At 41.4% G+C, this 22,624-nt stretch overlaps 1 protein-coding gene across 1 annotated transcript; it reads right to left on the reverse strand.

Moving 5' to 3' along the window:
- Positions 1-3,404: 3,404 nt before the first annotated feature.
- Positions 3,405-18,133, reverse strand: LOC131924139 (zinc finger protein 60-like). The gene is made up of 4 exons (XM_059279364.1): positions 18,086-18,133; positions 16,995-17,121; positions 14,722-14,820; positions 3,405-5,976 (listed from the first exon to the last, which is right to left on the reverse strand). The coding sequence occupies exons 1-4, from the start codon at positions 18,116-18,118 to the stop codon at positions 4,112-4,114; spliced, it is 2,124 nt and encodes a 707-aa protein (XP_059135347.1). The 5' UTR covers positions 18,119-18,133; the 3' UTR covers positions 3,405-4,111.
- Positions 18,134-22,624: the final 4,491 nt, after the last annotated feature.

Genomic DNA, 22,624 nt, shown 5'->3' on the forward strand with positions numbered 1-22,624 from the left:
GAAAGAGCAACTCCTCCCTGCCTCACTGTATTGGGTGTAGGAATGAGTTCCCTGTCTAGACTTGTAGATACTAGACTTGTATCTACAATAAACCTTGTTGTTGCATTCTGGACATCCAAGGTCTTCGGTGGTCTCTTTGGGGTCACAATCTGAGCATAACACCTTAACCAGACTTACCTCCAGAGGTAACAGACCAGGAGACTTTCTAATTTGTTTCCTTTTAGGGTAGAGGTGTCAGACTCTTCCCAAGTGTTAGGCAGTGACTGATCAAGGGGAGTCCTGGGAACCTGGAAAGTCTTCACATTGCACACTCCCTTGACCTAAACATGGTTCCCTGGTCTGAAGGTCTCTGAGGTCCCTAGTGTCTTGATGTTTGGTCTCTAGAGATATGAGTCAGGTCTCTAGAAATGTATGATTATCCACCAGAGAAGACTACTCTGAGTAGGGTTTAAGCCAATAGAAAGTCTTCATTAGCTAGCCAGTAACTACATTGGTGTTCTGGATCCCAGTGCATCCATCCCCAAGCCTTTCTCAAGGTGAGCTTTTAAGCACCAGAACAATATCCTGGGTTGACATAGTTTAGCTAACATGAATAGGTCTCCAGAAGTAGAATTACAAAGGCAAAAAGCAAGGTTACTACATTTAGAGACTTTCCCATAACTATGGGCTTCAATGGATTAGGTTTTTGTTTTGTTTTGGCAAATAGTACTGTCTATGTGTTGTGTCTATGGCATGAATGGTACTTCCATCATGGAGTGGATTGTACTAAGGTCTAGGGGCCTGTTACAACAATCACCTAGGGTTTTGTTTTTGTGTTTGTTTTCTATATCTTAGCTGAGACTTAGGGCATTGGGGTCCTTGAAGTGGCAATGTCCATGCTCATGTCAGCAACACACATTCATTCAAGACTGCATCCACTCCTTACACACTCACTCAAGGCTTCATCTACTCCTCACGTTCAACACTATTGGTAAAACTGGACTTCCTCCAGTGAGAGTGCTTGTCTCCCTAAGATTTCTTGACGAATTGTAACCAGGAAGACAAAGCTTGTAAATATATTGCTTCTTCAATAACTGACACCATAGAAACACACACATCTCTTTCTACATTGCACACACATGACCACACAGCATCCTGTAACATACACACGTCCATTTATGCTTCCATGTAACACAAACATGAACATAGAGCATCTTGCAAGGTGATATCTTCCCTCCAATTTCTTTATTTTGGTGGTGTGATGGCTATTCTTGGTTGTCAACTTGACTATATCTGGAATGAACTATAATGGAACACATACCTGTGAGACATTTTCTGCTTGAAGTGGGTGAATCCACTTCTAGTCCAGATCTTTGAGATAGGAAGACACTTTTTTTTTTTTTTGTTTTGTTTTGTTTTTTTTTTTGGTTTTTCAAGACAGGGTTTCTCTGTAAAACAGCCCTGCCTGTCCTGAAACTCACTTTGTAGACTGTTGTGGAATGTTATTTTGAAATGTATTATATTCATCTATGTTGTGGAATATTTGTTTAATGATACAAAGATATGTTGCATTCTTTTATGCTGCATTTGTTTAATCCTGTGAAGCTGTTACTTTGCTTGTCTAAAACACCTGATTGTTCTAATGAAGAGCTGAATGCCCAATAGCTAGGCAGGAGAAAGGATAGGCAGGGCTGGCAGGCAAAGAGAATAAATAGGAGAAATCTAGGAAGAGAAGATCAAGGAACAAAAACAGGAGGAGAGGAGGACATCAGGGGCCAGCCACCCATCTACACAGCAAGCCGTGGAATAAGAAGGAAACAAAGAAAGATAAAAGCCTAGAGGCAAAAGGTAGATTGGGATAATTTAGGTTAGGAAAAGCTGGCAAGAAATAAGTCAAGCTAAGACTGGGCATCTATAAGTAAGAATAAGCCTGCATGTGTTTGTGAGCTGCATGGCGGGCCACCCAAAGACCAAAGAGTGAAAAACAAAACAAAACAAAAAAACCCAACTACAGTAGAGACCAGGCTGGGTTTAAATGCTAGGATTAACTTACACTACCACCTTCCAGCAAATTTTGGTTATTTTTGTTAATGTTTTATGGGGAGGTCACCAAAGACAACCACTCAGAGTTTATAGCCAACTGAAACTCTTTATTCCAGCCAGCTTGGACTACACTCTGGTAGTGGAGACCCAAGTGTAGCCCCAAGCATATAGAGCAAGAAGCTATTAAAAGCAAAAACCACATCCTGTTATCTTGCTCAGCAGATGCAGGGGGAGGTTTTGCCCAAGCAGGCAGGTTAACAGAAGCCAAAATAAGTAGTTAGCTACAGGAGGACATGCAAGCAGTTGAACAGAAGCCAGGATAAATAAGCTGGGAAATCACAACCTCTAGTTCCGAGAATACAGTTCAGTAGTTTTCCATGAGATTCTCTATCAGAAGTCAAATTCTATCCACCCCTAAAATGGATTCAGCAAGACTATGCAATGGATGAGACTCTGTAATATCGTGCCCTGTCACAAATGTATAGTTTATCTTAATGATGAACCAAGAGCATAAATTACAGGGAAAACCTTTTGAAATTTTTATGTAGTGAACCCCTTTAAAAAGTACTTATTCATCAACAGCTGTGTTTTTAACTTCTTCACACAAATACTTAAGGAATGGATTCTCAACAAAAATACTTTCACATACATTTTCAGGCATCAGATTTTATCCAGAATGAAGTTATTTAAATTGAATAGTGAAGGAATGTATGAGGCTTTTCTAAACTATCTGCAATTAAATTTGTCTTTCTTATCAGTTACATTCCAGGCAATAAAAGCAAGAACACTCTAAAAGTCATTTTACAGAATATGGGCATGAACCAAATACTCTTCAAGGATTTTATATCTATTGTACTGTTTCCAAAAATTTTGTCTGGTACTGTGCTTGCCATTAACAAATTAGGCAGAAAGTAAACATTGTGCCTAATATCACAGGAGCCATGGGATATTAATGGTGACAAGGAAGGTACCTCAGATAAACCTAGTTCCAATAACTACTCTCCCTAAGCTGACTGTCCTGGGTGAATAGTGTTTGACAAATTAAGTTTATAGAATTAACAAGATGAGAGTAATCAAAAACATAAAGGCCAACATTGTCTGACATTCTCAATAGAGTATCATCTCTGAACAACAGACTCCCCACACTCTGATTCTCTAAGGGTTTCTTGGCATCAAGAGTATGAATACTTCTGGGGGGTGGGAGGAGGGCGGAGGTGGGATCTGTGGGTGGTATGTAGAGTGAGTAGAAAATTTCTTTTTTTTCTTTTTTTTTTTTCTTTTCTTTTCTTTTTTTTTTTTTTGGTTTTTCGAGACAGGGTTTCTCTGTGTAGCTTTGCGCCTTTCCTGGGACTCACTTGGTAGCCCAGGTTGGCTTCGTGCTGGGATTAAAGACATGCGCCACCACCGCCCAGTGAAAATTTCTTAATAAAGAAAAATGAAAAAAAAAAACAACAACAACAAAAAAGAGTATGAATACTCTGATGTTGACCAAATCTGAGGGCAGACTAAAGTTCTTCCCATATTCTTTTTAGTCACAGTCTTGCCAATGAGTCCTCCAATGTTAGTAAAATTTCCATACAAAGGCTTGTTCACCTTCTTTACATGCATAGGACTCCTGATGATGGATTTTCTGATGTGTAGGCTCACCATTTACAATAAAGGTTTTCCCACATTCCTCATATTCACAGGGTTTCAGACCTACAAGAACTCTCTGATGAGCTTTAAGAGCTGAGCTAATTCTATAAATGTTCCCACATTCCTTGCATTTATAGCATTTCACACCAGCATGGATTCCTTTAAGTTGAAGAAGGCCTGAGCTCAAACTGAATGTCTTTTCACATTCTTTACACTGATAAGAGTTTCATACCAGTATAAATTCATCACTGTGCAGTAAAGGCTGAACTAAATCTAAACATTTTCCCACATTTCTTATATTCATAGAGTTGCTTACCATTATGAATTCTCTAATACATAACTAGCTTAGAATTACTGAAGGCTTTTTCATATTCCTTACATCAGAAGGCTTATTAATATGAATATTAGCTTGTGAAACCAAGTCTGATTTTCAACTAATGGACTTCACACATTCTTAACACTGGTAAGGTTTCTCACCAGTGTGAATTCTTTGATGTACTTTAAGATCTCCACCACGAGCAAAGTACTTCCCACATTCTTTACATTCATAAGGATTCTTGCCAGTATGAATTCTAAAATGTCCAAGAAATTGGTAATGATATTGAAAGGCTTCACCACATTCCTTACATTGAAAGGGCTTTTCACCAGTGTGGATTCTCTCATGAATTCTAAGGCCTGTACCACGAATAAAGCCCTTTCCACATTCCTTGCACTGAAAAGGTTTCACATCAGTATGAATTCTCTGATGTTGAGTAAGTTGGTACTGAAGTCTGAAAGCTGATCCACACTGCTCACATTCAAATGATTTCTCTCCAGTATGAATGCTCTGGTGCCGAGTGAGCTGTGCCAGAACAGTGAAGGCCTTTCCACATTCCGTGCATTGAAAGGGTCTCTCACCAGAATGAATTTTCTGATGTTGCATGAGGTTTGAGCGACGATTAAAGGCTTTCCCACACTCATTACATTCATATGGTTTCACACCAGCATGAATAATCCTATGTTCAACAAGGCTAGAGACACGCTTGAAGGACTTCCCACATTCCTCACATTCAAAAGGTGTTTGACCTGTATGAATGGTTTTATGGTAATTAAGTTGGCTGGAAAAATGAAAAGCCTTTCCACACTCTTTACATTCAAAAGGTCTCTCACCACTATGAAATCTCTGATGTCGAATGAGATGTATATTAAGTCTAAAGACTTTCCCACATTCCTTACATTCAAATGGTTTCTTTCCAGTGTGAATACTCTGATGCTCAGTAAAATTCGAACGCCGACGAAAGAATTTCCCACATTCCTTGCACTGATAGGGTTTTACATCAGTATGGATTCTCTGATGTTCACTAAGTTGGTACTTTCGTCTGAAGGCTGACCCACACAGCTTGCACTTGAAAGGTTTCTCATCAGTGTGAGTTTTCTTATGCTCAGAAAGATATAGGTGAAGCCTAAAAGCCTTCCCACATACATTACATTCAAAGGGCTTCTCACTAGTATGAATACTCTGGTGTCTTGCAAGGTATGAGCCACTACTGAATATCTTGCCACACTGCTGACATTCAAATGATTTCTCTCCAGTATGAATGTTCTGGTGCCGAGTGAGCTGTGCCAGAACAGTGAAGGCCTTTCCACATTCCGTGCATTGAAAGGGTCTCTCACCAGAATGAATTTTCTGATGTTGCATGAGGTTTGAGCGACGATTAAAGGCTTTCCCACACACGTTACATTCATATGGTTTCACACCAGCATGAATAATCCTATGCTGAAAAAGAGTCGAGACACGATTGAAGGACTTTCCACATTCCTCACATTCAAATGGTTTTGTACCTGTATGAATGGTTTTATGGTACTTAAGCAGGGTGGGAAGATGAAAGGCCTTTCCACATTCATCACATTCAAAAGGTCTCTCATCACTGTGAGATTTCTGATGTCTTGTAAGTTGTTGGTGGAGTCTGAAGGCCTTCCCACAATCCTTACATTGATAGGGTTTCTCTCCAGTATGAATACTTAGATGCTGAATAAGATTTGAACGACAACCAAAGTATTTCCCACACTCATTACATTCATATGCTTTTTCTATATTGTGAGTAAGAGTCTGGCAGGTGTAAGTAGGCAGTTTTTCCTTGTTATTAATCTTTTGATCAGCATCTCCATCTTGATATCCCTGTAATCTCTTGAATGTACTGTACTTGGGGCCATTACTAAAACTGGAGCCCTGGAGGTCAAAATTTTTACTTAATTGCTTTATGCTCTGTGTGGGTAAATTTATATCATAAGTATGATTTTCTGGAGATATATTTTCAGCGTTATAACATGACTCCAAATCTAAAAGAAAGCAAGAATAAATTATTTTTCTGAAACACACACACACAAAATCCCAACATGAATGGCCAGACTCTAACATATTTTCTGATAAGATCAACAGGAACGAGGAGGGCAGCAATAATGAAAGCAGAACAGGTTGGAAATGAAAAGGCATGTTCGCTTAACAGGATTATAACTAACTATAGTGAAAATTGTTACATGCTTCTTCACATATTACTAGAAACACATACCCTTCAGTGAAGGTTTTGGAACCTGTGGGGACATAAAAGCCAACCCTAACCTGATGGCACTGTATTATTGCCTGCCCATAAATGAACTGCTGTATCCCAGTCATTAGAGTGCTCAGATTTGAGGAATAATTTGCACAGGTCCCCTTTGGTAGCTAAAGAAACTTAATATGGAGACAGGCATCCCTGAAGGGTCGTTGATCTTTTCCTCTGGAATACTTGGGAGATCCTAGTGACCTGCACGTGAGATAATAGGAAAATGGGCCAGGAAGTATTAATACCTGCTTTTGCTTATATAAAACTTGCTTATTGCCGGGCAGTGGTGGCGCCCGCCTTTAATCCCAGCACTCGGGAGGCAGAGCCAGGAGGATCTCTGTGAGTTCGAGGCCAGCCTGGGCTACCAAGTGAGTCCCAGGAAAAGCGCAAAGCTACACAGAGAAACCCTGTCTCGAAAAACCAAAAAAAAAAAAAAAAAAAAAACCTTGCTTATCTCTTAGAAAAAAAATACTTGCTAATCGCTGTGGCAAATGGATAAAATGGACTTTTTTTTTTACTATATAGCAGGAAAAGAATAACCCGAGGGAAGTAAAACCATTTTCCTGCCCAACTGTGAATTCCATGGGTAGTTATAATACACACTTTTCTGATAACTTCCTTTAAAAGCACACCTTACTACCTCTTGTGTACAGCATGCTGCTTGGCTCTAAGGCTGTTGTCCTTCTGCTAGTAGTAGGAATAAATTCATTTCATCTAAACTTGAATTGACTCTAAAGTCTTTGGTCTTTCCCAATGGATTCAAATGCCACAACAAACCAAATCAAGAGAAAAAATAGTATACCATGAAAATTTATAATATCTGTCAGGTTTTAAGAAAACTGGTCTGGACTTGGAATTCTTTTTGTTTTGTTTTGTTTTGTTTTTGAGACAGGTTTTCTCTGTATAGCCAGAGCTGTCCTGGAACTCCCTCTGTAGATCACACTAGCCTCAAACTCAGAGATCCACCTTCCTCTGCCTCCTGAGTGCTCGTATTAAAGGCGTATGCCACCAACTCCTGCCCTGGACTTGGGATTCTTAAAAATTAAAGTGGGTAATAATCTGTGGTGGTACTGGTACACAACTGTAATCTCACCAACAAGGAGCCATAGGTAACAGTCATGCCAGCTTGGACTAGACAGACACTGTCTAAGAAAAACAAAAACAAGCTAAAAAGAAAAAAAGGGGGAGATAATTCATTAAAATTTTTAAGAACCCTAAGGACCTCCAGCCAGGGAAACAGGTAAGCTAAATGCAGATATTTACCTAGCCCTCCTCGCCTCCAAATCCAATCTCCTAGTCTCGTCCCTGGCTTTGCAGCAGACCATTTGTGTGGACCCCTTCATTCCTGCCCTGATCTCCATCCAGTCAATCACACAGATCTACACCTCTAAACTTCCTTCTCCCCACTCACTGCTTTATCCCAAACCCCAATCCAACAGGCATTCTCTGGAAACCAAAAGGTCACTCTGGCCAGTGAAACAGGTAGGTTAACTGCAGATCTTCACCTCTCCCTCCATTCTTCCAAGTCTAATCCCCAGTCTCATCCCCAGCTCAGTAGCAGACCATCTGCTACAGCCTCTCCTCACTTTCTGACCCTACTCCCAAGATACTAAGCAGATCCTAGTGGAACACCTGCTTTCCCCCCTCCTGTGGACCTCCTTAACACCACCCACCTAGCCCATCCCCATTCCTGTGTCAGCTCCCAATACCTAGAAACATATTTTACCTGGAACCCCAGTGGCCACACCTATCAGGATCCCACAAGAATTTCCTACCTGGAAATACACAGTTACCACACTCTCCTAAGATCTAGAGAAGGCAACTGAAAACAAGGAACAAAATACTCACCCAACAAAGACAAGACCAGATATCAGCACCTAGAATTACAATCTTCCCAAACCCAGATGCCTAAATGCCAGCATAAAAACAATAATGGTATGTCAGCACTGGAGCCCAGCAACCCTACCACAGCAGGACCTGAGTATTGCAACATAGCTAAAGCATAAGAAAAAGACATTAAAATACCCTTTATAAATATGGCAGCCGTCATTAAAGAGGAAATCAATGAGTCCTCTTAAAGAAATCTATGAAAACACAAACAGTGGAGATGACTCAAACAGTTCAAGACCTGAAAGTACAAATAGAATGAATAAGGAAAATCCAAACTGAGGGAAATCTGGAAAGGAAAAGTTTAGGAACTCAAGCAAGAACCTCAGAGGAAGCCTCACCAACAGAAATCAAAAGATGGAAGAGAGAATCTCAGGCACTGAAGACATGATAGAAGTAATACCTCCATGAAAGAAAATGATAAAGCTAAAAAATGTTCCAGCACAAAACATTCAGGAAATTTGGGACACCATAAAAAGATCAAATCTAGGAATAAGAATAGAGGAAGGAGAAGACATTCAGGTCAAAGACACAGGAAATATTTTCAACAAAATCATAGAGGAAAGTTCCCCTAATCTAAAGAATGAGATGCCTATCAAAGTACAATAAGCATACAGAACACCATATAGACTAGATCAAAGAAGAAAGTCCCCTGGGTACATAATAATCAAAACTAAATGTACAGGACAAAGAAATAATATTAAAAGCTGCAAGGGAAACAGACAAAGTAACATATAAAGGCAGACATATTAGAATAACACCTGACTTCTCAATGGAAACTTTAAAAGGCAGAAGGAACTGGACAGGTGTTCTACAGAATCTAAGAGACTACAGATGCCAGCCTAGACTATTATGCCCACCAAAACTTTCAATTACCATAGATAAGAAAACAAGACAATCCATGATAAAAACCAAATTTAAGCAATGTCTACAAATCCATACCTATAGCAGGTACTACAAGGAAAACCTCAACTTAAAGAGGTTAACCATACGCAAGAAAACACAAGGAATAAATAATCCCAGACCAGTAAGTCGAAAGAGGGAAAACACACACCACCACCACCACAATAAAATAACAGGAATCAATAAACACTTCTCACTCATATCTCTCAATATCAATGTTCTCAATTTCCCAATAAAAATACACAGACTAACAGAATGGAAGTAAAAACAGGATCCATCCTTCTGCTGCATCCAAGAACCACACCTTAACACCAAGGACAGACATCACCTCAGGGTGAAAGAATGGGAAAAGATCTTCTAATTAGAAGCAAGCTGGTGTAGCCATTTTAATATCTGACAAAATAGACTTCAAAGCTAAGCTAATCAGAGGAGATAGGGAATGATATTACATGCTCATCAAAAGAAAAATCCACCAACATCTATGCACCAAACACAGGGTACCAAGTTCATAAAAGAAACTATAACACAGCTTAAATCACATATTGACCCTCACATACTGATAGTGGGAGACTGCAATAACACACTCTTGTCAATATTTACAGAACATTTCACGGAAACACAAAAGGATATATCTTCTTCTCAGCACATCATCAAACTTTCTCTAAAACTGACCATACACTTGGACACAAAGCAAGCCTCAACAGATACAAGAAAATTCAAATACCACCTTTTTATCTGTCTAACAACCATGGATTAAAGCAGGATATCAATAACCAGAAACAACAGAAAGCATACAAACTTACAAAACCAAACAACTCAATATTGAATAAAAAAAATGAGTCAAGACATAAATGAATAAAAAAGAAGACACAACACGCCCAAACTTATAGGACACAATTAAAGCAGTTCTAAGAGGCAATTTCATGGTAATATGTACCACTGTAAAGAAATAGGAGCCATCTCATAATATCAGTTTAACACCATACCTGAAAGCTCTAGAACAAAAGGACAAAATTACACCCAAAAGGATAGGCTGCAAGAAATAATTAACTCAGGACTGAAATTTGTAAAATAGAGATAACAACAATAACACAAAAAATACAAAGAATCAATAAAACAAAAAGTTGGTTCTTTGAGAAAACCAGAAAGAATGATAAACCCTTAACCAAACTAAATGGAAGAGAAAGAAGATACAAATAAAGAAAATTAGAGATGAAAGAGAGAAATATCAACAGATACTATAGTGGTTTGAATAGGAAAGATCTCCGTAGACATGTGTTTGAATGCTTGGTCATAAGTAATGGCACTATTAGGAGGTATGGCCTTGTTGGAGGAGGTGTGTCACTGGGGGTGGCCTTTGAGGTCTCTGAAGCTCAAGCCTGCTGATCAAGATACAGAAATCACAGTTTATTCTATAGCACCATGTTTGCCTGTACACCACCATGCTTCCCACCATGAAGATAACAGACTAAACCTCTAAACTGTAGGGCAGTCCTAGTGAAATGTTTTCCTTTCTAAGAGTTGCCATGGTCAGAGTGTCTCTTCACCACAATAAAACCCTAAGACAGACACCAAGGAAATCCAGAGAAGCATAAGGACATACTTTTTAAAAGCCTGTACTCCAACAAATCGGACAAAAATCAACACCACTTTATGATAAAAGTTCGAGAGAAACTAGGGATATAAGGGACATACCTCAACATAATAAAGGTAGTGTACAGCAAGTCTATGGCCAGCATCAACTTAAATGGAAATAAACTCGAAGCAATGCCATTAAATCTGGAACAAGACAAGATTGTTCACTCTCTCCATACTTAGTCAATAGAGTATATAAAATCTATTGACTAGATAAAAACTAGGTATCAAGAAAACAAATAACCCAATTAAAAAATGGAGTTGATATCTAAACAGAGCATTCTCAAAGAGGAAACTCAAATGGCTGAGAAACACTTAAATGTTCAACATCCTTAGACATCAGAGAAATGCAAATAAAAACTACTTTGAGCTTTCATCTTATACCCGCCGCAATGGCTAAGATCAACAAAAAAAGTGACTGCTCATGCTGACGAGCTTGTGGAGTAAGGGGAACACTCATTCATTACTGGTGGGAGTAGAAACTGTACAGCTACTATGGAAATCATGTGGTGGTTCTTCAGGAAGATGAGAATAGATTTATGTAGATGAATTTCTAAATGGTCTTATTAAATAAAAAACATGGAGCCAAATATAGGGGTGAAAGCCTTAGATCAAGAAAATAGGGAAAGCCACCAGCCAGCCTACCTCACCAACTCTGCAGCTTCCAAATGTGTGTTACTTCCTGTCTACCCATGCCTTTATTACCTTGCTGTTCTGCCCTCTCATTGGCTGTCTTAGTTACCTCACTTCCTCTTTCAACACAGCTCTGTCACTTTCTGTCTGTCTGAACAGACCTCCAGGCCTCTATGGTTGGTACTGGGATTAAAGGCATGTGTCACCACACTTGGCTATGTTCCCTAGTGTGACCTTGAACACACAGAGATCCTGCCTACTGAGAGATTAAAGGCGTGTACTGCCTGACTACTTAAAATGGCTGGCTTTTCCCCACTGATCTCCAGGCAAGCTTTATTTATTAACATACAAATAAAATAGCACATTTCAGCACAAATAAAATATCACCACATTTCAGCACAAATAAAGTATCACCACAGATCTACCTCAAGATCCAGCTATATCACTCTTGAACATATACACACTTGCTCAACCATATTCATTGCTGTTCTATTCATAACAGCCAGAAATTGCAAAAAACCCTAGATGTTCATCAACAGAATTAAAAAAGAAAAAAATTAAATCATGAAACTTACAGGTAAAAGGATGGATCTGAAAAAATATCATCCTGAGTGAGGTATCCCAGGCCCAGAAAGGCAAACTGGTATGTATTCACTTATAAGTGGATATTAGCTATGAAATCAATTAAATAACCAAGCTAAAATCTGTAGAACCACAGGCGTTAGGTATAGAGTAAGACACTAAGGGGACACATAGATCTCATTAGAAAAAAGAAACAGGATAGTAATGGATGGATGGGAGTGGGCCTGGGAATGATCAAATGAGGAGGGAAAGGGGGGAGTGGAATGATGGAGAAAATATGAGGAAAGTCAGCTAAAATTAAGGGCCATTTAAGGGGTAGTATGGAACCCTAATAAAACAGAGGCTTTCTGGGCTGGAGAGATGGCTCAGAGGTTAAGAGCACTGACTGCTCTTCCAGAGGTCCTGAGTTCAATTCCCAGCAACCACATGGTGGCTCACAACCATCTGTAATGAGATCTAGCACCCTCTTCTGTATACATAATAAATAAATCTTTAAAAAAAAAAAAACAGAGGCTTTCTAAAATATATACATATATGAAGGTGATCTAACTGAAATTCCAAATAATGGGAAGACAGAGACTCGCTTGACCATCTCATCACCAAATGAGCTTCCAGAGCTTCCAATACCAGTGTTTGGTTACATCTAATTGAGTTGTTAGCCAAAAGGGCACCATGGGAACCAAAAAAAAAAAAAAAAAAAAACCACACACACACAAAACCAAAAACAACAACAACAACAACAAAAACCCTCAGACTGTTGCTAAGACTACAGATGGTTGTCCACAAACTGAAAGCAAGGCCCATTGCTGAAGACAAAATCTACTCAACTTATTGAACATAGAGAAGTAAAGCTGTTGCCAACATTGAGCCTTCACCCTATGTGTTATAGAATATTATTTTAATATGTGTTACATTTGTTTATGCTGTGGGGCATTTGTTTAATGATGCAAAGAATGCAATGTATTGCATTATTTTATGTTGCATTTGTTTAACTCTATGAAGCTGTATTACTGTGCCTGTCTAAAACACCTGATGGTCTAATAAAGAGCTACATGGTCAATAGCAAGACAGGAGAAAGAATAGGCTGGGTTGGCAGGAAGGGAGAATAAAAAGGAGAAATCTGGAAGGAGCACAAAAAGGAGAAAGAGCAAGAGAACAAGGAGAGGAGAACGCTAGGGGCCAGCCACCAAGCCACACAGCCAGCCATGGAGTAAGAGTGAAAGTAAGATTTACAGAAGAAAAGGGAAAAGCCTAGAGGCAAAATGTAGATGGGTTAATTTAAATTAAGAAAGCTCTCAAGAAACAAGCCAAGCTAAGGCCAGGCATATAAAATTAAGAATAAGCCTCCACATGTGATTTATTTGGGTGCTGGGTGGTGGGCCCCTAAAGAGCCAAAAGAGCCCATAGAGTAAAAACAACCAACACCTATGTTCCAATGTCTTTGGTACAGGAAGGTACTCTGTACATTACCAAAAGAGAAACATAAATAAGCCACCCACAAACCCTTGGAATGACAATAGAGTGCTGCCTACAAGAATTGCTAGGGCCATGGTAGCATAAAGCTTGTAAGAGTAACAAATCAATATATGATTTGACTTCAGGGTTATCCATGAGATGAAACCCATTTCCAACACTGGATGAGTGACCAAGAACCAGAGACTAGACAGCACAGGGACCAAGAGTAAAACCAAATACTACTGTTCTCAAAAACAAAAAGAAAAATGAAGCAATAAAATGGGTCCTAATGGCATCCTGCTATACTTATAGATCAGTGTCTTGCTCAGCCATCACCAGAGGAGCTTCCTCATGCAGCAGCTGGGAACAAATACAGAGACCCACAGCCAGACACTATGCAGAGAATGAGGCCTTGGGATGCTCAGCCCTAAAAAGCATGTTTCTATCAAACCTCTCCTCTCAGAGCTCTGGGAACTCTGTGGAAGAGGTGGAGGAAAGAAATCGTGTAAAATCCAGAGAGACAGAAGACATCAAGAAAACAAGACCCTCTAAATCAACACGATCAAAGTTCTCAAGAGCTCACAGAGACTGAGGCAGCATGCACGGGGCCTGCACCATCCCATCTGCACCAGGTCCTTTGTGCATAAATTGATTATGGCCTCCAGTATAGTGAGTATGGGATTATGAATGTGCAAACAAGTTCATCTGTTTCTTGTTCCTTCTCTTGGCAATGTCCCTTCTGTTTGTTTGTTTTGTCCAATTCCAATGTGTTAGTTTTTGTTTAGTCTGTTTTATTATATTACATTTTATCATTATCCCTTAGAAGCATGGTTGTTTTCTAAGAAGAGAAAAATGGAGTGGATCCAGGTAGAAGGTGAAGTGGGAAGGAATTGGGAGTACCACCTTGATTAGAGTGACTAGGAAGATATACAATTAAAATATTTGCTATGCCTCACTGTGCTCATGCATTCACTGGTGTTCAAAGTGTCTTATCATTGGATCAGCGGTTAAGGACACTGACTGCTCTTCCAGAGGACCTGGGTTCTAGTACTCCAGCCCCAGGGGATCTGATATCCTCTTATGGCCTCTTTGGGTACCTGCACACCTGTGTGCACACACACAACCAATAAGATATGTTTAAAATGGTAGAAAGGGTAACTGCTCCAGTAAGAGGGAAGAAGGTGAGAACAACTTAGTGACTCATGAACTAGAAGCCCCTGTGACAGCCTTTGCTATGACCTTGACTTCCTTCCCAGGTCTCAGGCATGTTCTTCCACAGGCCTTGGCGAGTTGAAGAAAGTGTGTCAACCCAGTGTCAGCCATGAGGCGACTCTCCGACCACATGCTGTGCCTGGCAATGCTGGAGACCTGCCTTCCTCTTACTCACCTGGGCTGGGCCTGTCTGTTTCTTCCTTCACAACCATCCAGGGCTCTCTCTCCTGCTCTAATAAGGCGATCAGATCGGGTTTGGAAACGGAACTTCCCACTTAAAAGAAAGAAGAAATGACACGTGGAGACTTTTTAAACTTGGTCCCTCTAGTTATCCCGGGATGACCTGGAACTCAATATGATGACCAGGCTGTCCTGGAACTTCCTTGATCTGCCTGCCCCTGCCTCCCAAATGCTGGGATTAAAAGCAAGTGCCACCATGAGCTGCCTGTGCAGATTTTGAAAACTACAGACTTATTTATTATGAAGGTCTATACAGTTTGGCATGGTGGACCATGCCTGTTAGTTCAGCAGGTGGGGAATGAGCTGGGCCAATCTGTGCTGCAGAGCAAGACCCTTGTCTTGGAAAACAGATAAAAATTCTAAGAGACAAAATAATACTGAGGAAAGACTTCAGAGGAGAACCTGGGTGAGAAACCAGCTGTTGCAGAAAAGGGTTTAATCTCATTTAAATGTAGATAAGGGCTTGTCACTGAAGGGGAAAGTATATATAGTGGGGAGAACATGAACCCTTAGGCTACACTGTCTAGTGTAAACCCCTTCTCTGCAGCTCACCAATAATGCCACTTATTTATGCAAGTCCCGTAAGATTCTATGCTTAATGTTCTGATCTTAAAAACTGGGTATGGAGTCAGGCATGGTGGCACACCCCTTTATTCCGAGCACTAGGGAGTCACAGGCAGGCAGATCTCTGTGATTTCTGGGCTAGCATGGTCTACAAATCCAGTTCCAGGACAGCTAGGGTTGTTACACACAGAAACCCGGTCTCAAAACAAACAAACAAACAAACAAACAAACAAACAAAAAACCCTGGGCATGGTGGCACACACATGTAATCACAACACTTGAGAAGTAGAAGCAGGAGATGAGAAGTTCAAGGACAGCTTTAGTTTCATACACGTCCAAAGTTCCTCTAGGCTACATGAGACATGGTCTCAAAAAAAGAAATGAATAATAATGATAATGATAATAATAATAATTTAGATTGAGTTGCTAATATCTATTAGGTAGGGTTGATATTAAGATCAAACACTACATTCAAATACTTTGAACACTGTCTTACCTACAGTAACACAAAATCATTATTTTTTAAATTTCCATTTATTTACAAAGTAACTCTGGGGATGGAACTAGGTTTTGAGCATGCTGGGCAAGTGCTCTACTACTGAGTTAAAGTCTAGTGTTAGCATTATTGTTATTTATGCTGCCTTCTTTCACATGTACACCTCAGTCTTACAAATTTACTCAATGAAAAAGACAAATTTACAGCCTGAAACTTCCACAACAAAGCAGGTAAAGGAAGTGTTTGTTGGAAATAGAATGCGTCCACTTCTGTTTTAAGTTGATTCTGCTGATTCATTATGAAGTAAATGATAAAACTTCTTTTGTGTAAGCATACAGTGTATGCATAGTTCATGAAGGCGTGGGCACAGTGTATGTAGGTATGCATACATGCATGTGAGTACAGGTCAAAGACTGATATGAGGTGTCATCTTTGATTGCTCCCCACTTTGGTTCCTAAGACAGCATCTCTCTCTGAACCCAGAGCTCATTGAGAGGATCTCGAAGGTGTAGACAAAAAGCAGGTGCTTCATGAGGCTCCTGTTTTGAACCAAGGAAATCTCACAATATTCCTTTGGAAAGGAGGAGGAACTCAGCTACCTCTTTAAAATTCTATTGACTTAAATTTATTTTATTTTATATGTATGTAAGTGTCTGTCTGCATATACATCTGAGCACCACATGCAGGCATGATGACCACGGAGACCAGAAGAGGGTATCAGATCCCCTGGACCTGGGAGTTATACCATCTTATGGTGGTAGGAATTGAACCCAAGCCCTCTAAAAGAGCAATCAATTCTCTTAACAGCCAAGATACCTCTCTAGCCCCTAATTTTATTTATTTATTTATTTATTTATTTATTTATTTATTTATTTATTTATTTATTTCATTTTGTTTCTTTGTTTTGTTAGAAACAAGGCCTTACTCTGTACACTAGGCTAACCTGGAACTCACTATATATCTGAGGGTGACCTTGAACTCACAGCAATCACCCTGCTTCAGCCTTCTGAGTAAAGGAATGACAGACATGGGCCACCAAGCCCAGCTTCAGCTACCACAGAAAAGATAGCCCTGTCTTTTCATTCAGAGTGAGGAAAGCCAACAGTGTAGAGAGCATATCCCCCTTTCATGGGGACAGATGGCCTTACCCACTGTGACGAGGTTGCTGTAGGTCTCCAACATCAAGTCCCTGTATAAGACCCTCTGAGTAGCATCCAGGCAGGCCCACTCCTCTTGAGAGAAGTCAACAGCCACATCCCTGAATGTCACTGACCCCTGAAACCACAAACACAAGTAGAGTGAAACTGGGGAAGAATTCAAGATGGAAAATCGGAGGGGAAAGGACTCAAGCACAGGAAGAAGACATGGAAATGTTCAAAGTACCTGACTGCACGCCCTCCCCCAGTAAAGGATGATGGTACCTACTCTACACATCTAATAAATGTGTATTTCCATTCCATCCACACCCTTCAAGTTATAGCCCACAAGAGAGCAATGTCACCTGGGTTCAGTGTAAAATACTAAGACGTAGTGTGAGTCCTTGAGTTTATTATGGTATCAGATGATATCAGTAAGATTTTTTTTTTTTTGTCACAAGAATGATTTTTGCAACTATGTAAGAGTCTGTAAACTATGTAAGGGTTCATATTACTGGCATATTAGGTTTAAGGGGTTTTCCTTAAAAACAAAAAACAAAAACTTTCAAGGTGAGCAGTGTGTCTCAGGTCTTCCTGGACTCTGGAGACGACAGCCCCCTCCCAATCACAGCCTGATGACCTTTCCCTCTCATCACTGAACTCTCTCTTAAAGCCCCTCAGGCAGGTCATCTCACCACACACATGCACCGAGGCCATTCACTCTCAAACCCTGTGTCATCAGCCTGAAAACACCAAAGATGTCAATCAGGAGTCCCAGGGCAGTCAAAGGAGACCATCACCTCAACGTTCTGAAAGCCCCAAAGACTCTGCTTCCCTGTGGACTGTCACCTCCTCTGCAACGACAGTCCTCCCTGACCACAGACCAGGCAGAAAGCAGATGTGCAGGGATGCATTCAAAGAAAACTCCAGAACCAGCAGGAAAGAGCCACAGACAGGAAGTGCTCTGGTCTTCCAACCCTCACTGTAATGGGGCAGACTGGGCTGGAGGATTTCAGGTCCTTGGGAAGCTTCACAAGAGGAAGACAGCAAAGACTCACCTAACCTGAAAGTCACCCTATGTAAAGAGACAAAGGTCAACTTACACAGACCATGTCTTGAGAACTAGAGCTGGCCATTCTTCAGGATCCTCCCCTGGGGGACAAAAAGAAAGCCTTTCAATGGATTGTGACTTGATGTTCCCAGACTGACTTAGGTCAGCATGACTTCATCAACTACTTTTATATCTCAAGCATCCCCACTCACACACTCCTCTCCCACTGCTCATAGCCTCCCACACACAAATTAGAAGCAGACAGGAGTCTACACAAAGATGATTCTGTCCTAACCCCAGACAACCCATTGCATGAGGGCTCAATGTGGATGTGCAGAGCATAAGCATGACTGTCTTTAGTTCCTCCAGAAGATGCCAGCAGAAGGGATCCCATCTTCCATCCTGAGATCCAGCTAGCCCTAGACTGGGCCCCTCCTTCTACTGTAAGCAGATCTTCCTACTGGAATCCCATCTTTCAGGGCTGACAGGGGTAACAGCATCCAAACTGTAACTCCTTTGAAAACTCGGGGCTGAGTGAGACACAGCAAAGCTGGAGGGTCTGCAGCTGCAATCCTCAGGCAGTGTTCAGCACTCCGTACCCACTTTGAGTGAATGGGATAGTACACCATGGAACACTTTCCTGAGTGTTTTCCCTCAGATATGATTATGGCTTCCATTGTACCAATTAAACCATATTCTTTATGAAGATTATTAGCTACAAAACTGGTGTCAGAGGTCGTGAATGTGATTTGTTTTCCCACTTTCATTAATTAGGAGATATTTTACACAGAATAAAAAAATTCAAGGTGTTGTAAGTCTTTAAATTCAGTTTCTCAACCTCAGCATGTTGACATAATTACTCTGTGTTGAGGTGTGTGGGAGGACTATCTTGTGCTCTGTATAACCTTCAGCAGCATCAACCTCTACTCAAGATCTGAGTAGCACACACATGCTCAGAACTCCCTTTAACGTTGGCCTAGGGAGCAGGTCATCACCAAATGGGGAACCAGTGCTCTACCCAACAGGTCTAGCTAAGCCTTGGTTCAATACACTTTGGGATTGTTTGTTTAATTACTTTTTTGCCTATACTAGACTGGCCCTGAACACCTAATGTTCTTTTCTCCATCTCTCATGCAGGGATTACAAGCATGCACAACCATGCCCAACTCTCAAATATATATCTGATAATCTTAAGAAATTATACATTTTGTCTCCCCACAAAATTCATATACAAATATTCTTTCTTTCTTTCTCTTTCCTTCCCTCCTGCCTCTGCATACACCAGGTTAGCTAGCCTTTCAGGGATTCTCTTGTCTCTCCCTCCCATCTTGCAGTAGGAAGGCTGGGATTACAGACATGCATTGCTGCATCTGGCATTGCATAGTTTCACGCTTGCAAGCACTGACCCACTGAGCCATCACCCCAGCCCACATTTATACATGTCTGTGATAGTTCAGTGTGTGACCTCATGACATTATCATTGTCTATGCTTCATAAAGTTTGTGACCCTGAAGGCCATAGATAAAAGTGTAATTAATCCTGCCGGGTCTAATATAGCTTAGGTCTATATTGCCAGCATTGGAGAGGCAGAGGCATGAGGCTTCTTCAAAGTCCCAGGCCAGTTGGTCAACATGAGTTCCAGAATAGCCTCTCTAGTCAGTGCTGCTGGCAAAACTGAATATTAACATTCAGGAGAATGACATTAGACCTTCAGTCACACCACATGCAAAGTCAACTCAAAACAGATTAAAATTTAAGAACTGAAACTGACACTACTAGAAAAAAATATACAGGAAAGCCTCCATGACACTGGACGTTTTGGGTAGCACTGTAAAAACACAAGCAACAAAAGGAAAATGGGCAAATCAAACTAAAAACCTTACACAGCAGAGGAAACAATCAGGAGTAGAGGTTGATAATGTAGAGAATAGGAGAGAAGATTTGCAAACTGTACCTCTGATAAGGAGTTAACATCTAAACTCCTTCACAGCAAAGGAATGCAGAAAATTCAGGGACAAGGACACAAGAAACAGGAGAACACGGAAATAGACATTTCCCCACATGGAATATCAATGTGGCCTATTAGAGGTACATGAAAAATAAGCATAGGAGAGATACACATTAAAATCACAATGAGAGGCCTCCTCATGCCTGATCAGAGTGTCAATTACGGGATGGGGGTGGGGCAGCTAGAGAGATAGATAGCCCAGTGGTTTAGAGTCCTTCATACTCTTGCAGAGGATGTCGGTTCAATTTCCAACACCCACATGGTGGCTCACAACCAACCTTAACTCCAATTTCAGGGGATTTGACACCCTCTTCTGGCCTCCTCAGGCACCAGGCACGGACAAGGTGCAAATATATTCATGTAGGCAAACACTCACAAATATTAAAGAAAATGAACTAAATAAATTTTTTTAAGTGACCATTATCAGCAAGAAAGCATAATGAGTACAACGAGGAGGAAAAAGCACATTACTGGAGGAAATGTAAATTAATACAGTCATTATAGAAAACAATACCGTGGATTCTCAAACAATTAAATAGAGCTGTCACATGATCCATCGATCCCACTACTGAGTAGGGACATACAAGGGAAATCAAATCAGTACCTCAAAGAGACATTTACACTCTCACATTTATTCCAGAATAATTTACATATCTGTGATATGCCATCTTACCAAAGGATGAACGGACAAAACAAATCCAGAATGAGGTTCACAGACACAGTGCAACAATATCCAACTGTTCACTACAATATGGGTGAACATGGAGGAAAACAAGGGAAATAAGCTAAAGACAAAAGGACAAATGGTGGGGCTGGAGAGATGGCTCAGAGGCTAAGAGCTGGTATGGCTTTTCCAGAGGTCAGGAGTTCAATTCCCTGACAGCTCACAATGCCTGTAACTCCAGCTCCAGTGGATCCTTTACATCTGGTCTCCGAGGGTACCTGTGCTCATGTACATATAACCCCACACAGAATTTAAAATGAAAATAATTAATCTTTAACAAAAAGACAAATATCTACCATCTCACTCATGCTGAATCTGAAAATGTTCTATCACAAGAACAAGTTAAATGCTGGGTAATGGGGATGTGAGTGGCTGAGGTAATGGAGGTGTGAGTGGCTGAGGTAATAGAGGTGTGAGTGGCTGAGGTAATGGGGGTGTGAGTGGCTGAGGTAATGGAGGTGTGAGTGGCTGAGGTAATGGAGGTGTAAGTGGCTGAGGTAATGGAGGTATGTCTGAGATAAGGGAGGTGTGAGTGGCTGAGATAATGGAGGTGTGAGTGGCTGAGGTAATGGAGGTGTGAGTGGCTGAGGTAATGGAGGTGTGAGTGGCTGAGGTAATGGAGGTGTGAGTGGCTGAGGTAATGGGGGTGTGAGTGGCTGAGGTAATGGGAGTGTGAGTAGCTGAGGTAAGGGAGGTGTAAGTGGCTGAGGTAAGGGAGGTGTGTCTGAGATAAGGGAGGTGTGAGTGGCTGAGGTAATGGAGGTTGAGTGGCTGAGGTAATGGAGGTGTGAGTGGCTGAGGTAATGGAGGTGTGAGTGGCTGAGGTAATAGGGGTATGCGTGGCTAAGGTAATGGGGGTGTGAGTGGTTGAGGTAATGGAGGTGTGAGTGGCTGAGGTAATGGAGGTGTGAGTGGCTGAGGTAATGGGGGTGTGAGTGGCTGAGGTAATGGGGGTGTGAGTGGCTAAGGTAATGGGGGTGTGAGTGGCTGAGGTAATGGAGGTGTGAGTGGCTGAGGTAATGGGGGTGTGAGTGGCTGAGGTAATGGAGTGTGAGTGGCTGAGGTAAGGGGGGTGTGAGTGGCTGAGGTAATGGAGGTGTGAGTGGCTGAGGTAAGCGGGGTGTGAGTGGCTGAGGTAATGGGGGTGTGAGTGGCTGAAGTAATGGAGGTTGAGTGGCTGAGGTAATGGGGGTGTGAGTGGCTGAGGTAATGGAGGTGTGAGTGGCTGAGGTAATAGGGGTATGCGTGGCTAAGGTAATGGGGGTGTGAGTGGTTGAGGTAATGGAGGTGTGAGTGGCTGAGGTAATGGAGGTGTGAGTGGCTGAGGTAATGGGGGTGTGAGTGGCTGAGGTAATGGGGGTGTGAGTGGCTAAGGTAATGGGGGTGTGAGTGGCTGAGGTAATGGAGGTGTGAGTGGCTGAGGTAATGGGGGTGTGAGTGGCTGAGGTAATGGAGTGTGAGTGGCTGAGGTAAGGGGGGTGTGAATGGCTGAGGTAATGGAGTGTGAGTGGCTGAGGTAAGGGGGTGTGAGTGGCTGAGGTAATGGAGGTGTAAGTGGCTGAGGTAATGGAGGTGTGAGTGGCTGAGGTAATGGAGTGTGAGTGGCTGAGGTAATGGAGGTGTGAGTGGCTGAGGTAATGGAGGTGTGAGTGGCTGAGGTAATGGGGGTGTGAGTGGCTGAGGTAATGGGAGTGTGAGTAGCTGAGGTAATGGAGGTGTGAGTGGCTGAGGTAATGGAGGTGTGTCTGAGATAAGGGAGGTGTGAGTGGCTGAAGTAATGGAGGTTGAGTGGCTGAGGTAATGGGGGTGTGAGTGGCTGAGGTAATGGAGTGTGAGTGGCTGAGGTAACGGAGGTGTGA

This window comes from Peromyscus eremicus, chromosome 1 (assembly GCF_949786415.1).
Source record: "Peromyscus eremicus chromosome 1, PerEre_H2_v1, whole genome shotgun sequence".
NCBI lineage: Eukaryota > Metazoa > Chordata > Mammalia > Rodentia > Cricetidae > Peromyscus > Peromyscus eremicus.

What these genes read in the sequence shown, in the direction of transcription:
- LOC131924139 (XM_059279364.1), bottom strand. Translation starts at nt 18,118, where the DNA reads ATGGCCAGCTCTAGTTCTCAAGACATGGTCTGT. An exon ending in GTTCTCAAGACATGGTCTGT is followed by an intron (nt 17,122 to 18,085) that starts GTAAGTTGACCT and finishes TTGTGGTTTCAG; the next exon opens with GGGTCAGTGACATTCAGGGA. An exon ending in AACAGACAGGCCCAGCCCAG is followed by an intron (nt 5,977 to 14,721) that starts GTGAGTAAGAGG and finishes GCTTTCTTTTAG; the next exon opens with ATTTGGAGTCATGTTATAAC.